Source organism: Tupaia chinensis, unplaced genomic scaffold (assembly GCF_000334495.1).
Source record: "Tupaia chinensis unplaced genomic scaffold, TupChi_1.0 Scaffold000335_1, whole genome shotgun sequence".
Lineage (NCBI taxonomy): Eukaryota > Metazoa > Chordata > Mammalia > Scandentia > Tupaiidae > Tupaia > Tupaia belangeri.
Window position 1 is genome coordinate 2,128,994 of NW_006159829.1, and position 13,758 is coordinate 2,142,751.

At 62.4% G+C, this 13,758-nt stretch overlaps 1 protein-coding gene across 1 annotated transcript in view; it reads left to right on the forward strand.

Moving 5' to 3' along the window:
- SLC45A4 (solute carrier family 45 member 4) overlaps nucleotides 1-13,758 on the forward strand; it is a gene marked incomplete in the record, with an annotated part of 35,229 nt that overhangs the window by 14,172 nt on the left and 7,299 nt on the right. Inside the window, 3 exon segments of the mRNA XM_027773305.1 lie at nucleotides 11,141-11,329; nucleotides 12,825-13,004; nucleotides 13,477-13,758. Coding sequence (XP_027629106.1) covers nucleotides 11,141-11,329; nucleotides 12,825-13,004; nucleotides 13,477-13,758 — 651 coding nt within the window.

The window sequence follows — 13,758 nt, forward strand, 5'->3', positions numbered from 1 at the left end:
ATGAGACCCGCAGCCCAGGGCGACCCCGCCGTCCGCAGCGTGTTCAGGACAGTCGGGCCTACGGTGGGTGCGCAGGTGGGTCGGGGCCAAGCTCGTGTGTGTGCGCCCACTCGCCTCTAAGCACCAGCGTCCCCCAGTCCTCTGCGAGGTCCCAAGGGCTCCTAGGGTGGGTTTCCTCGTGGGGAAAGCCTGCCCCGTCCCAGCCCACTCGCAGAGTCGGAAGTTTAGAGGCACGAAGCGCGGGTCGCCTCCCACCGCCGCTCACACGTCCGAGCCCGACGTGGCGCCGAGGCCGCGCCTTCTTTGCTCCGCACTGTCTGCCCACTGGAAACCCGCAGGCCGGCACTGGCAGGCCTGGGGGGCTAGAAACACACGTTCCTGCCACGGCCGAGCAGAGGTGCGCGTCGCCCTCCTGTGATGTGCATGGCATGCACGCGTGTGCAGGGGACTGGCGTAGACTCTCAAGGGGATCTCTGCCCTCCCGAGTGGGCAAGTGACTGGCAGGTGGCCCACGGGATGCGTCTGATGGGGATTGCGGGGAAGAGAGTGACTGACTGAGCTGGCTGTCGACTCACGTGAGGTTGCAGCCCCACCAACGCCTTCCAGGAGTCCCTCTGTTTGGTGACACCTTGGAAGGGACCGGCGCCCCAGGAGCTTCTGCAGGTAGCACACCCCTGGTGGTTTCCTCGCTGGGAACCAGAGCCGGCTACCACAGAGCAGCTCCTCTGGCGGGAAGGGTTCCTAACTTGCCCAGACCCCTGGGTCACCCCTGCATGGCTGCAGGTGTCCGCGGTGCTGACATGGGCCCTGCAGCGGCACTGTGGCCATGGCTGTTCTGCTCAGAGGTGCTAGTGGGTGGGTCCTGGGCCTGGTCTGCAGGGCGGGACTGCTCTTGGTGACTTACACGGCAACTCACTCCTTCCCACAGTAACTCAGATGGGCTGGAGCGGGCGCTTCGAGAGCCCAGGGGACTTGAACTAGACCACACCTTGTGGTAGGTTTGCTCCAGGTGCCTGCTCCCACCCCAGCCTAGGGCTTCCAGTGGTTGCTGTTTACAGCTGCCCGGGGCAGGGCAACTTGCCTGCTTCCTGTCCATCAGTGCCCTGGGACTTGTGCCCTGGGCGCAGCAAGAGGCACTGAGTAAATACCCAGAGGCTCACAGCCTGGTTAGGGAGCCAGGCACGGCATGACCAAGTGTGCAGTTCGAACCCCGCTGGCTTGAGAAACGCGCTGAGTGCACACGCCCCAAATCCCAGTAGGGTGGAGAAATGGCGGAGAAGGAGTCAGGGTGTGGCCAGGCCCCAGGCGCGTGTTCTTCCCCCCTGCTCACCCTGCCCCTCTCTGGCCAACAGACATGCCCTCTGGCTTGTAAACAGCTCGGCACCCAAGCACTCCTGGAAGTTAGGAAGTAGTGGTGTTCCTCCGGTGGGCCTTCCTGCCTGGACACTGGGGCTGAGACCGAAGCTCCGGGGCCCACCACACTCCCTCCACGGGCTCTGAGGGGCTGAGGGGCAGGGCGGGCCTGAGCAGGAGGCAGTGGCCAGCACTGTGTGAGCCCCGAGGGCGTGCTGCCGAGTGGAAGGCACCAGCACCCCAGGACAAGTGCCGTGGGTCTCACTTGGGTGCCGAGAGGAGTCAGACCCTAGAGCGAGCCAGCAGCCGGGTGGGGGCCCAGGCCAGGGCCGGGCAGTTCGTCTTCAGTGGGGATGGTTTCAGCTGGGGAGCTGAGAAAGTTCTGGACGTGGTGGCAGTGCAGGCCGCAGAGGTGTGGAGTCCCTGCTGGCACCGAGTCACACCCTCGGCAGTAGCTGGGCTGCGAATGTCGCGTTCCGTGTACTGTGTCACAGCCCACGGTGGGGACAGCCTCTCACAGCAGTCCAGCCCACAGCGAGACTTCTGCTGGCTGGAGACTCAGAGGCCCGGGAGGGCGGCCCCAGGCCAGGCCGGGGTGCAGCTGTGGAAAGTGTGTGAGGCCACCTGCGCACGCATGCGTCCAGACGCAGTAAGAGCAGCCGACAGGATGGCGTGCGTTCGGGCTACCCTTGGTAAAAATCTCCTGAATTTTGACCAAAATAATGGAGAAACATTATGTGCAAGGATGTTTTGTTTGGGCTGGGAAGCCGGGGTTTCCTTGCGTTTCAGATCATTGTATTTTGGAAACAATGCAGTGTTCACTGGAATCACTTTTCCCAGGGAACCGCGCATGCCTGCCTGTGAGGGCCTGGGCACGAAGTGGGCAGCCTGAGGCTAGCACTCACTTGGGGACCTGGATACTCAAGGTGACACTCGGTCTGTGTGCCAGGACGCCTGTGTGGGGACCCAGGGAGGGCCTAGGGAGAGGCCCCTGTTGGGCCAGCCTCAGTGCTGGGGCTCAGCAGGCTTGGGGGGGCAAGCGGTTGCTATGCTGCAGGCCCTCGCAGCCTGCACAGGAAGGACGGGCCTGGTAAGAGCCGCATGGTCACCTGCTCTCTCACGGAGGGAGCCAGGTTCCAGGGGGCAGGACGGGGCAGCCAGCACTGAGCAGGGCCGGGCAGTGGTGTAGCCACGGGGTACGAGGGCTGAGGGCCCAGCGAGGCAGGGCGAGGTGAGTGGGGTGGCGGCAGCGTGTGCCTGAGAGGAGCCTTAGCAGTGCGGCGCCTTTGCGCACCGGGAGCGCAGCAGCTCACGTAGACCTCGTGATAAGGAGAGCACCGTGGGACAGCCGTCTAAGCTCGCCAGGTTGCCACGACTCGCAGGATTAGCGGCAGAGTCAAACCACACGTATGTTTGCACTAAAGAAGACAGAAGATTTTTTTCCCCTTAATTATTCCTGTAAAAAATGGCTAATTAACTTTATAAATGAATGCAAAAATAAGATTTTAAAACAAAACCTCGGGTCCAGCAGATGGCATGGTGGTTAAGATGCTAGATCCCACGTGGCCAGCTGTGGGGTTCATATCCTAGACCCAGCAGCTTGGACAACACTTTGGGCGTGTGTGTACGTGCCCAGAATCCCAAGAGGAGAATGGAGAAAGGATTGTGGCATGGCCACGCCCCAGGAGTGCTTTCTCCCCTACCCCACGCACCCCGTGAGTGCACGTGCCCCATAGCACAGCTCAAAGCCGCAAACGTGTACTGAAATGCTAGCGCAGAGACCAGAGCGGCTTGTGTGGTGGCCATGCGGCTTCGCTGAGCTGAGCATGGCCGGCTGCAGCCTCCTGGCTCTCTGGGGAAGGCTGTGCTCTTTCTCGGGAATTCCTCTATAGCTGTTCAATACTTTTCCTCAACACATATCAAACCCAAAGTTAGAATAACAGAGAAAAGCTTTTGTTTTTTTAATGTAAGACTTAAAACATATACTGTCTTACTTTTGCTCTTAAATAGTCAGCGTAAGAGCCAGCAGTTAGCGTAATGGCTATGTCGCTGGACTCCCACATAGTCAACCACGGTTCACATCCCGGACCCAGTGGCTTAAAACTCACGCCGGGCACGTGTGCATGTGTGCCCCGAGATCCTGAGAGGACAACGGAGACGGGATTGCAGTGTGACCATCCCCCCTGGGGGGTGATTTCTTGCTTTCTGTCTCTCTGTCTCTCTCTGTCTCCCTGGCAAGCGCACACGCCCTATAGCAAAAACCTCTCCAAAAAAAAAAAGGCGTAGGGGCCAGCAGGGTGTAGTAGTTAAGGTGCTGGGCTCGGAACTCACACAGGGCGCACGCACGTGCCCAGAATCCCAGGAGAGGAGAAGGGATTGCCGTGTAGCCATCCCTCGGGGGGTGAGTTCTCATTTTCCCTCGCAGTCTCTCTGTGTCTCCAGTGAGAGCACAATGCCCTGTGGCAAAAACCTTAGGGGAAAAGAAAGAAAACTAAGCTTAGGATCCGCCTGCAACACGCTGTTTCTCGATGATGATTTTCTCGTTACAAAATCGGCTGTGTGAGCCCTGTGGCGTGTTTACACGTGTAAAGGTGGGCTTGAGCGTCACTCACCTAGAACCCAGAGTGCAGAATGCTCTGGAACCTGACGCTTTTCACTTTGGATTGTCACAGTCAAGGCACTGCGGAACAACATCGTGTCTACAGTGCCCTGGGCTGCGTGTCTGAGGTGTGCGTGAAACGAGCGAGTGCCACGCGTGGGCTCAGGGTCCGTCCCGAGAGCCTCATTCTGCGCATGCCGGTGATTCCGATTCCGAGAAAATCACACTCTGGTCTCCAGCAGCTCGGATAAGGGACGCTCGGCCTATTTTACGTAAATAGGATTTGTTGAGGGGTGCAGAGTAGGTATTTACCCTCCTTAAAGCCAGGAGCAGAGGTTGGCGTATCTTACAGCTCGTAAGCTGCTTTGAGGACATCCCAGAAAAGAAACTAACCTTCCTCCTCTCATACTGGAACGCACTTGGAGCATACTTAGTATCTGCAAATCTAGGTGTGGGCATATCACAGAGTGGGCATCCTTTTGGCGAGACAGGAATTCTGAGCTCTGAGCATGCTCAGGGCTGAACAAGAGGGAAAGGCCCAGTGGACACGGTCCGGGCACTGCTCTTAGCACAGCTTGGGAAGCAGCTGGCGGCGGCTGGAGCCGGGAGAGCTGGCGCATACTGCCCAGGGCTGCTCATTAACTAGTTGGCTGTGGGCATACCCGGTGTCCACAGAGTGGCCAGGATGTGGCTCAAGCAGAGCAAGCCAGACGTGACACCCCCTCAGCACTGCACCTCCCTGCCCTAGGCCATCGTCCGCCCGAGCCAGCCCAGCTGCCACCTTGGCTTCCTTCCGTGAGCCCTGGGCGCCAGCTCACATTGATGCGAAGGCCAGGTTTTCCCTTCCTGCCCACCCCGCCCGCCCCCCACTGTCCAGCTCCTCAGTCTACCGCCAGCTCAGTTGTCACCAGCATCGTTCCCCCTGCTTCCTGCCACATCTGGTGTGGGGTCCCTTTCCAGTGTGTGTGTCGCCGCCCGGCTCCAGGGCTCCCTAGCTCGGTTTCCAGCCACGTCCCAGGACCACGTAAGGGCCGGTGATGCTCAGGCATCCAGGCGCTAGGCCTCTCCCATGGTACCTCCGTAGGGCTACGGCACCTGCCCGGTTTCACAGACGGGGACACAGAGGCTGTAGGTGGTCAGCAGACCCCTCGTTGAGTGTCCTGCACGGAGACTGTCTCTGTCACGGCGTCTGCCCCGCAGTGGGAGGCGCCTCCTGGATCACCAGACAGGCCCAGGCCCGGAGGCCCAGCAGGAGGGACGCTCACGTCTGACAGGTCAGGCCTCGGTGGCACGGGCCGCTGCTGGGCTCTTCCAGAGTGAGGCGTGTCAGTGTGCGGTTGGTCCTAGCCGTGGCTTTCCAGATTTCCAGGTGGCAGATCAGCGGCAGATAGTGCTGATAGAGGAGGCCGAGCAGCAGGATAGCGGCCCCCCTCGGGCTGCGAGGCTGGGGGTCAGGCGCCCGTTGGGCCTCCCCAGGACACGGACGTTGGGGACAGTGTGGGCAGGGCACGGGTCTTCACGTAGGTTGTAGGGCACCTGCTTGCCCCAGCTTGCCTCCCCCGAGGCCTCATACCTTCCCCCAGGGCCTTTCCACGACGTCACTCGGGGCTCGCCCCGTCCAGGAGCCGCACGCCTGGGCCTCAGACCTCGTCTAGAGCTGTGGTTTCAGGGGCCGCTGGGCCCGCACAGCCGCTTGCTCGTCCCTGGAGCAAAGACAGCCCTGAGCCCAGGCACAGGGAGAGGCTGTCGGCGTGGGCTGGCCTGCCCTGTGGGCACAGAGGGCCCTGCCAGCCATGGGCACAGTGTGCATCCCCCAGGGCCAGGCGTCAGGCAGTGCCAGCAGTGCACGGGCCCTCACAGCAGCTGTAGGTGCCCTGCGTGGGCTGTACGTGGTGGGTGGGCTGTGGAGGGACCAGGGAAGAGGGGTCGGTTGGAATCCTGCGTGCTCAGAGAAAACTTCCCAAAACGTGGCTCTGTGAGGGTGCAGAGTGACAGGCGACGGCCCCCAAGTGCTCTGGGTGGAGGTCACAGACCGTGTGGGAGGTCCGACAGGGAACGCGTGCCAGGTGGGGTGTGCAGATGGTCAGGTGAGGCCTTGTGCTGCTGGATATGGTGGCCCTGAGCAGCCGTAGGGACTGGAGCCCAGAGGAGGCCGGGACCAGAGCCCCAGTCAAGCGGGGTCAGCTGTGGGAGTTGATGTCTCTCCCTCCTCGCCAAGCCTGGGTCAAGAAGCCTGTCCACCGGGGACCAGCCGAGCCGTGTGACTGTGGGAGGCAGCTGAGGGCCATGGCTGACGCTGACCCAGAGAGTAAGCAGAGGCTGCAGGACGGTGTGCAGTGAGTGTTCTTCGGAAGCTTCTGGAATCTCGGGCCGAGAGCCACGCCTGTAGACGTGGCTAGGACCACGTGGCCATGTCATTACTGGCATTCGCTTATTGTAACGTCCGTTTCAGAGCACAGGTGGTGGCGAACGCCAGGCAGGGGCGGCTGGCGTGTAGCTCACAGCGGCCCAGCCTGCAGGTCCACCTGGGGACGGCGGGGAAGCAGGAGGAGTCCTTGCCCTGCTCGGACCTGGCCAAGCACATCTGGTCGGGCCTCCCCCACCACGCGCTGAGCTTCAGGAAGCCCGTGTGCGGCAGTACTGGGGTCACCCTGGGAGCTGCGAGGCCTCAGGGCCGTCAGGAGGACCTGGAGAACTGACCAGAGGGTGGGAGCCAGTTTGAGGGCCCCCAGTTCAGAGCTGTCGCCTCTGTCCACTGTTGAACCGCAGAGCTTAGGCCTCCAGGGTCCTCTGTGCGCCAGCCCGACGTCTCCCAGGACACTCCGTCGTCGAGGTGGTGACGGACAACATGACGAGGCTGCCCCTCCTCGCCCCCGGGGAGGAGGAGCGGCCTGGGGGCTCCTGGCCTGGGCTGCTCTCCGCACATCGCAGGCTTTACTCCTGTGGCCCTGGGCAGCCGGGAGGAGCCAGCCTGTGTGCTGCCCGTCCGTCCGTCCACCCGTCCGTCTGAGATGCCCTGGATTCTGGAAGGGGCGGTGCGGCGGCAGCTCCTTAGACTCTGGAAAGGTGCAGTCTGAGGGGTCCTGGGCTCAGCACCCACCATACCACCCGGAGTCTGCCCTGAGCAGCCGCCTCTCCCCTGCAGGGACCGAGGGGCTGGCACTGTCTCCCATGCCTGCTGTCACAGCCCGCAACGCCGTTGGCCCTCGGGGGTCACGCGAGGGTCTGGGCCTTTCCCACGAAGGCCCATCCCAGTCGAGCACTGCCGTGAAGTTCTGGCCGAGAACACAAGCGTATCTCAATGGGGAGGGCTTTGTCTACTGGAGGAACACGCGGGTTCCGATTCCCACCCCAGACCTTTTGTTAAACGTTTATAGGCGAAGTTCCCATTCCCAGCCCCTCCCCCAGAAAGGACCCGTTTATCAAAAACGTCGCACGTGACTGAGCGTCACCTGTGACCTCATACAGCCGCGGGCGAGCGGTGACACAGCCAGTATTTCCTGTGAGCCCGGAGCCTTCCTGGTCCCACCATTGTTGTTCGGCTCTCGCCTGGAAAAAAACAAGAGTTATTTACTAGGGGTTGGTGTTGTGTTTGTCGAGCTGTGCTGGGAAGTGCCCCGTCCGAGGCCTCCCAGTGGCAGTCTTCACTGGTCTCAGGGGACTGTTCTGGACATCGTGGGGCCTCCGGGGGAGGTGGCGACCCACACTCTTCCGGGGCTTCTCAGCGACGTGATGGGAAGCATCTCTCTTTCTTGCTAACATGCTCAGACAGAGCTGTGGCCAGGCCCCAGGCTGTCCCCGTGGGTGTCTGGGTCACGGTACGTCTCCAGGTGACCAAATGTGACCTTGATTTCCTGGCGGGCTTGCATGTCTGCCTGCTGGAACCTGCCTAGAAGTGACCCAGGGAGCCGCCTGGAGATAGCCACAGGCCCACGCACCTCCCAGGTGACCGTCTTCCTCGCCGACCGCCCCTGGCCAGCTCCTTAGGGCAGCCCCCACTCTCCCACACAGCCCCTCACGCCTCAGCTCCCCAGCTGCGTTTCCCATGCTCTCAGGACTCCAGGTTCCCACAGAGTGGACAGGTGGCCCTGGGATGGCACCAGACCCACCTGCAGGTGTTCAGAACCTGGCTGCTGTCAGGCAGATGAGGTGTCTCGGCTCAGGCCCCTGCCCTTCCAGGGAGAGAACTTGGTGGTGGGCACTGGAGCGGTGCCGACCGTGTCTGCGTGCCACCAAGCGCAGAGCAATCGGCCACGCAGCCAGCCCGGATGTGTGGTCTGGTGGGAAGTGAGGCCCACCGTGGGGCAGAAGCTCCTGGAATCCGGATCCTTGCTCACCTGGGTGCTATGGCATCTCTGCCTCAGTTTCCCTGCCCAGGAGGTAACAGGTGCAGGGCACCTGCCTGATGGGGCCCCTGAGAGGGTAGGAGATACCTGTGGCATGGAGTGTGGGTCTGAAGCCGCCATGGTGCTGGGCTGGGCTGTGTCGAAATCGCTCAGCTCGGGGGACGTGGGGCTTGTACCTGGCCACACTGAGTATTTGATGGGCCTGTGGACAGAGGGGACCTCCTGTGGCTCTTGCACAGCTGAGCAGGCTGGGAAGGGTGACCTGGTGCCACAAGCCTGCAGGCTGCCCGAGGGTGGGCGACGGAAAAAGGATCCCGAAGCTGCTGGGCCTCACAGGGCCGGGGTGTCTGTGGGAGGTAGAGCTAAGGGCGGGGGGAGCAGCCTCAAGGTAGAGGCACACAGCACCCGCCCCCCTGGGCAGACTGGAATGGTGCATCAGGTCAGGGAAGGGGAGGGGCCCCAGGCTGGGCAGAGCCCTTGGGGGTGTGTGACTACTGCCCCTGCTGTTTCCACACCCCGCTGTGGCTGCAGCTACCCACTGCGTGCCAGGCCTTCCCAGCTGCACAGGCTCGTGGACCAACTCACAGTGGCATGGTCAGCCCGTATTGCATCTTCGGAGCCCGGCGTGCAGGGTGAGCGTGCACTCAACCGTGGTCTTGGATCCCGGCGTGCAGGGTGAGCGCACACTGGTCGAGGTCTCGGATCCCGGCGTGCAGGGTGAGCGCCCACTGGCCAAGGTCTCAGGTCCCGGTGCATGGGGTGAGCGTGAACCGAGCCGATGTCTCAGATCCCAGTGGGTGAGATGAGTATGCACCATGCTGTGGTCCCAGATCCCATGGAACATGACAGTCGCATGACAGGAGAGCCACCTTTTCGGAAGCCACAGAGTCTGGGAAGCAGTGGGGTTGTGTCCTCCGAGTCTGGAGTAGGGAGTGACGGCTAGCCCAGAATTCCGTGTCCAGCAGAAATACTCCTCAGGAACTGCAATAAATGATTTCACGTAAAACTTGAGCATAGTTGTTATCAGCAGAGCTGCTCTGTCAGAAATGCTGAGATTCTTCAGGCTTGAGAAAAGTGATATGGGCCGAAAACATTTTCAAGAAGGAGAGCGCTGGGAGTGGTGAGATGTGTGGGTAAATTACAGAAGATGAGTTTTATTCTTGGGTGCCTTAAAATAACTAAGTTCAAAAATGTGGAGGTTCCCATGCGAGCTGCGGGGAAGGGGGCCAGGCCGCGGCGACCCAGCAGAGCCAGGTTGGGGGCGGTTAGGCCGCAAGCCGGGCACCAGCTAAGGAGGATCTGGCCACAAGGCCGGCCGCGCTCTGAGGAGGGCGCCGTCGTGGGTGTTTTCGGTGGTGCCGCCAGGGCACAGCTCCGACGGTGGAAGACGAGGCCTCCGCCTCCCGTAAACCTGAGCCCGCCGGACACACTCGGCAGACTCCTTGCTCCCTGAGATGGCGTGCAGTCTGCCGACCTCAAATGGGCGCGGAACCAGCCACCCCAAAGTTGTGTGGCGTAGGGCCAGAGCACAGCCCTCGGGCTCCGGGCGGGTGCGGGCTGTTGCAGCAGGCAAGCCGGCAGGGGCGACCTCCTGCCACGTGGGCTTTTCCTTCTCACTGCTTCAGCGCGTCCCCGTGCCGGCCTGGAGTCGCGGCCAGTGGAACCTGGCGTGCCGGGGCCCTGCACTGTCCTGCCTGCTCTGTGAGACGTGCAGAGACGCGGTCTCCAGCTGGAGGCGTGGTCACCCTGGACGAATGGCCCTGAAGCCCACCCATCCTCGCAGTCAGCGCGCCTTCCCAGGGCCGCCAGCACCCTGCCTCTAGGGGCAGAGGTCCTTCATGCCCTGGCACATCGCAGAAGTGCTGTGTGTGCACACGGGCGTGTGGTTGCACTGGGCCGCAGACCGTGCACACCGGTGGTCCACGTGACCCTGACAGGATGGTCTGCCCGCCCCGTCTCTGTTGACAGTTCAGTTTGCATGGCAGGGAGGCAGCTTCCAGGCTGAGGGGCGTGGACTCTGGTCAGGCAGCCTGGACTAGAATCCTGTGGTCTCCACTGCCAGCCTCCTTGAAGCTGTGTGACATCTCTGAGCTCCCGGTTCCCTGCCCACAAAGTGGGTACAACCCTCCCGTCCCTAGTGGCTTGGAAGGTCACACGCAAGGGTGAATGTCGGGGGGCTAGCCGGATGTAGTTCTCGCCTGCTCCCCGCTGCACAGCAGGGCTTCTCCAAAGGCTCCGCTGGGTGACCTAGCACCCCAAAGCTTCGCGGACCCTGCACAGGGCACTTGCAACTAGTGAGGTCTGAGAGTCCTGGACTCTCGTGGCCTCTGAAGCTGCACCTCTGCCCTGCTGTCATGGGCTGTCGGCTGTCCAGGGAGGTCAGCTCTGTGCCAGGCGCCCTTTGGGAAGGTGGCCTTCAGCAGCCCCGAGGCCTCATCTGCACCAGCATCGTGGAGGGTCTCAGCCCGAGGCCACAGCCCCCCCGCATGCCTGCTGTGTGTGCAGGCAGCCAGGCCAGCATCCCTGTGGGCAGGCCTGGTCATCCAGGCCAGTGACGAGGCTTTTCTCTGGCCACCTGGTGCTCGCTGTTAGGTTCTGGTGGATTTCTAGTCACCCAGCTTCTCGGGACAAAGAAAGTCTCCCCTGAGGAGACACTAATGGGGCACGTTGTGTGCACGTCTCTGCGTGTTTGTGTGCACATCTGCGTGTATGTGCACGTACCAAGGCACCCTGTCCTGGCACTCCTGGGGCAGCTGAACCAGTGCGCATGTCTCCACGTGTCATGGCTGCGTGCCCACCTGTGCAAACGTGCTGCACGTGTAACGCTGCGTGTCCTTTGCAGGCCTTCCGGAGCAGTACTACAGTCTCACCTGGTTCCTGAGCCCCATCCTCGGCCTCATCTTCACGCCCCTCATCGGGTCTGCGAGTGACCGGTGCACCCTGAGCTGGGGCCGCCGGCGGCCGTTCATCCTCGCCCTCTGCGTCGGCGTCCTCTTCGGCGTTGCGCTTTTCCTCAACGGCTCTGCCATTGGTGAGTGACTCCAGCCAGCCCCCAGCCTGACCTGCACTTTCCGCTCAGTGACACGTGTGGGTCTCGGCGCCTCAGACTGCCTGGCCTCAGGGCCGGTGTGGGCTGGCCACTGGCGGTCCTGGCGCTGCCAGGAGGCCCCACGTGGGAACGCCAGGGAGACGTGTTCACAGGGAAACGCTTCCTGTTGTGACCGCTTATTTCCAGTGCGTGTCTGACACCACGTCCTGTTCCCAACATATTTCAGAAATTATCTTTTCTTTTTTGTTCTCCTTTTCTTGGACTTAGTATCGAAAGCGCCCAGACCCCGAGCTGACGTCTGTAGGTGTGTCCATGCCCTTCTCGGCGTGCTGTTTCAGTAAAGCAGCTCTCTGTGGAAAAGTGTTTTTGGCCCTGAGGGCTGCCATCAAAAAAACTGTTAAAACAAAAACTTAGTTTTCTGGCAACCACATTTGGAGACGGAGGAGCAGGAGTGGAACCTGCTGCCCAGGAGAGGGGCCTGCCCGGGTCTGCAGGAAGGTGGGGAGTCAGAGGTGTTGGCCTTCCCAGGGGCCCGGTGGGTGGGGGCCAAGGGCAGGCTTGTGTCCAGAGCCACGCGCCTCACTGCAGGGAGGCCTCGTCCAGGAGGTGATGTCCACTATCCAGAAGTCTGGGGGTGCCCTGAGTGCAACCCCTCCCCCCACTCTTCCCCAGAAGCACAGAGACAAGAGCAAGGCTTTCTCAAGGCCGCATCTTTGGGGTGGCCCCACCCCCAGCCTGGGTGCTTGCTTTCCCAGGCCCGCAGTCTGAGGGATTCCTGCAGAAACCCCTCCTCCGGCGCCTCCCACCAGGACGGCTTTGTGCTCAGATGGGTCTCAGCACTGCGCGGCTGGCCCTGGGTCCCAGACTTGCCCCCCAACTGCCACCAACCTGTGTGCAGGAGCCACTGCCTGTCTCACTGGTGGGAGTGGAGACCCCCTGTTAGCCCCAGCCAGCAGGCTCAGTGACTGGCTCCCTGGCACAGGGACACGCTCACCTGAGGCGGCCAAAACTCGGTGGGGAGCCCTGGCCTTGGTGCCCATAGCACACCTGGGGGACCAAGCTGCCATTCCTCCCAGACCTGGCTGCTCGGAGTGTCACCCAGAGCCCAGAGGTCTCGTGGAGGCTTTGGGCGCCGTCTCCTGGAGAGACGGTGTGCCCCGGCCATCCGATACTTGCTCTTGAGCACCTGCACAAGGTTCGGGGTGACCTGCATCCCCTCTTCCTGGCAAGCGTGCGGCAGTGGGGGACACAGCCGCTGTGCTGGGAGTGGAGAGCAGCTCTGGGGTCCAGCCAACGCGAGTGGGTGCAAGCAGCCCGGAGAGCACAGCTGAGAGAACCCGGCCCCGCCACCCAGAGCCTTCCCAGGAACCTGGCTCGCCCTGGGACACTCTCCTGGTGTCTTCTGCCACCTGGGGGCTGTTGGCTTCTGGTCGGCCTTGGCCGGTGCCTGCCCCTGACACCCTCATGCTCCATGCAGGACTAGCCCTCGGCGATGTGCCCAACCGGCAGCCCATTGGCATCGTCCTCACCGTGCTGGGGGTGGTGGTCCTGGACTTCAGCGCAGATGCCACCGAGGGGCCCATCCGCGCCTACCTGCTGGACGTGGTGGACAGCGAGGAGCAGGACATGGCACTCAACATCCACGCCTTCTCTGCTGGTAGGCACCCTGCTGGGGCGGGGACCGAGGCCGTCATCTCCCTGCAGTCCCTTCTGGCCCTGGGCTAGGGCAGGCTCAGTCGGGGAGTTAGCCAAGGGCATCCATCCTGACTGCTGAGCCCAGCGGCACCGAGGGCCTGAGTCGCTGGGGTGGGAGTCAGGACAGGCTCTCTTGCAGGGGACTCGGAAGTTCCCCACTGACCGCTCCCTCTGGCTGGCCAGAGTGTGTGTTGACACAGTGCCTGGGGACCATGGCGTGCCCAGGGAGGAATGGGCCAGGCCAGTCACTGTCAGGTCAGGTGCTAGGTCACCCCGAGCCTCTTCCGCCATTTCCTCACCCTCCGTGTGCGGAGCGTGCGTCCTTCCTGGCCGCCATGTGAGGGGCAGGCCCTGCTAGGGCTTCCCAGCAAGGACGGGCCTGTCCTCTCCCGGGGCCACGCTCTCCCTCAGCACCCACTTCTCCCCTCCTGCAGGCCTGGGCGGGGCCATCGGCTACGTGCTGGGCGGGCTGGACTGGACCCAGACCTTCCTGGGCTCCTGGTTCAAGACGCAGAACCAGGTGCTGTTCTTCTTCGCCGCCATCATCTTCACGGTGTCGGTGGCCCTGCACCTGTGCAGCATCGAGGAGGAGCAGTACAGCCCGCAGCCCGACCGCGGCCTGGAGGAGGCCGACACCCTGGCCGGCGCCAAGCTCGGCGGTCCCGTGCCGCCCACCCCGCGCCTGAGCGCGCCAGACGAGGGCGAGCAGTACTGCG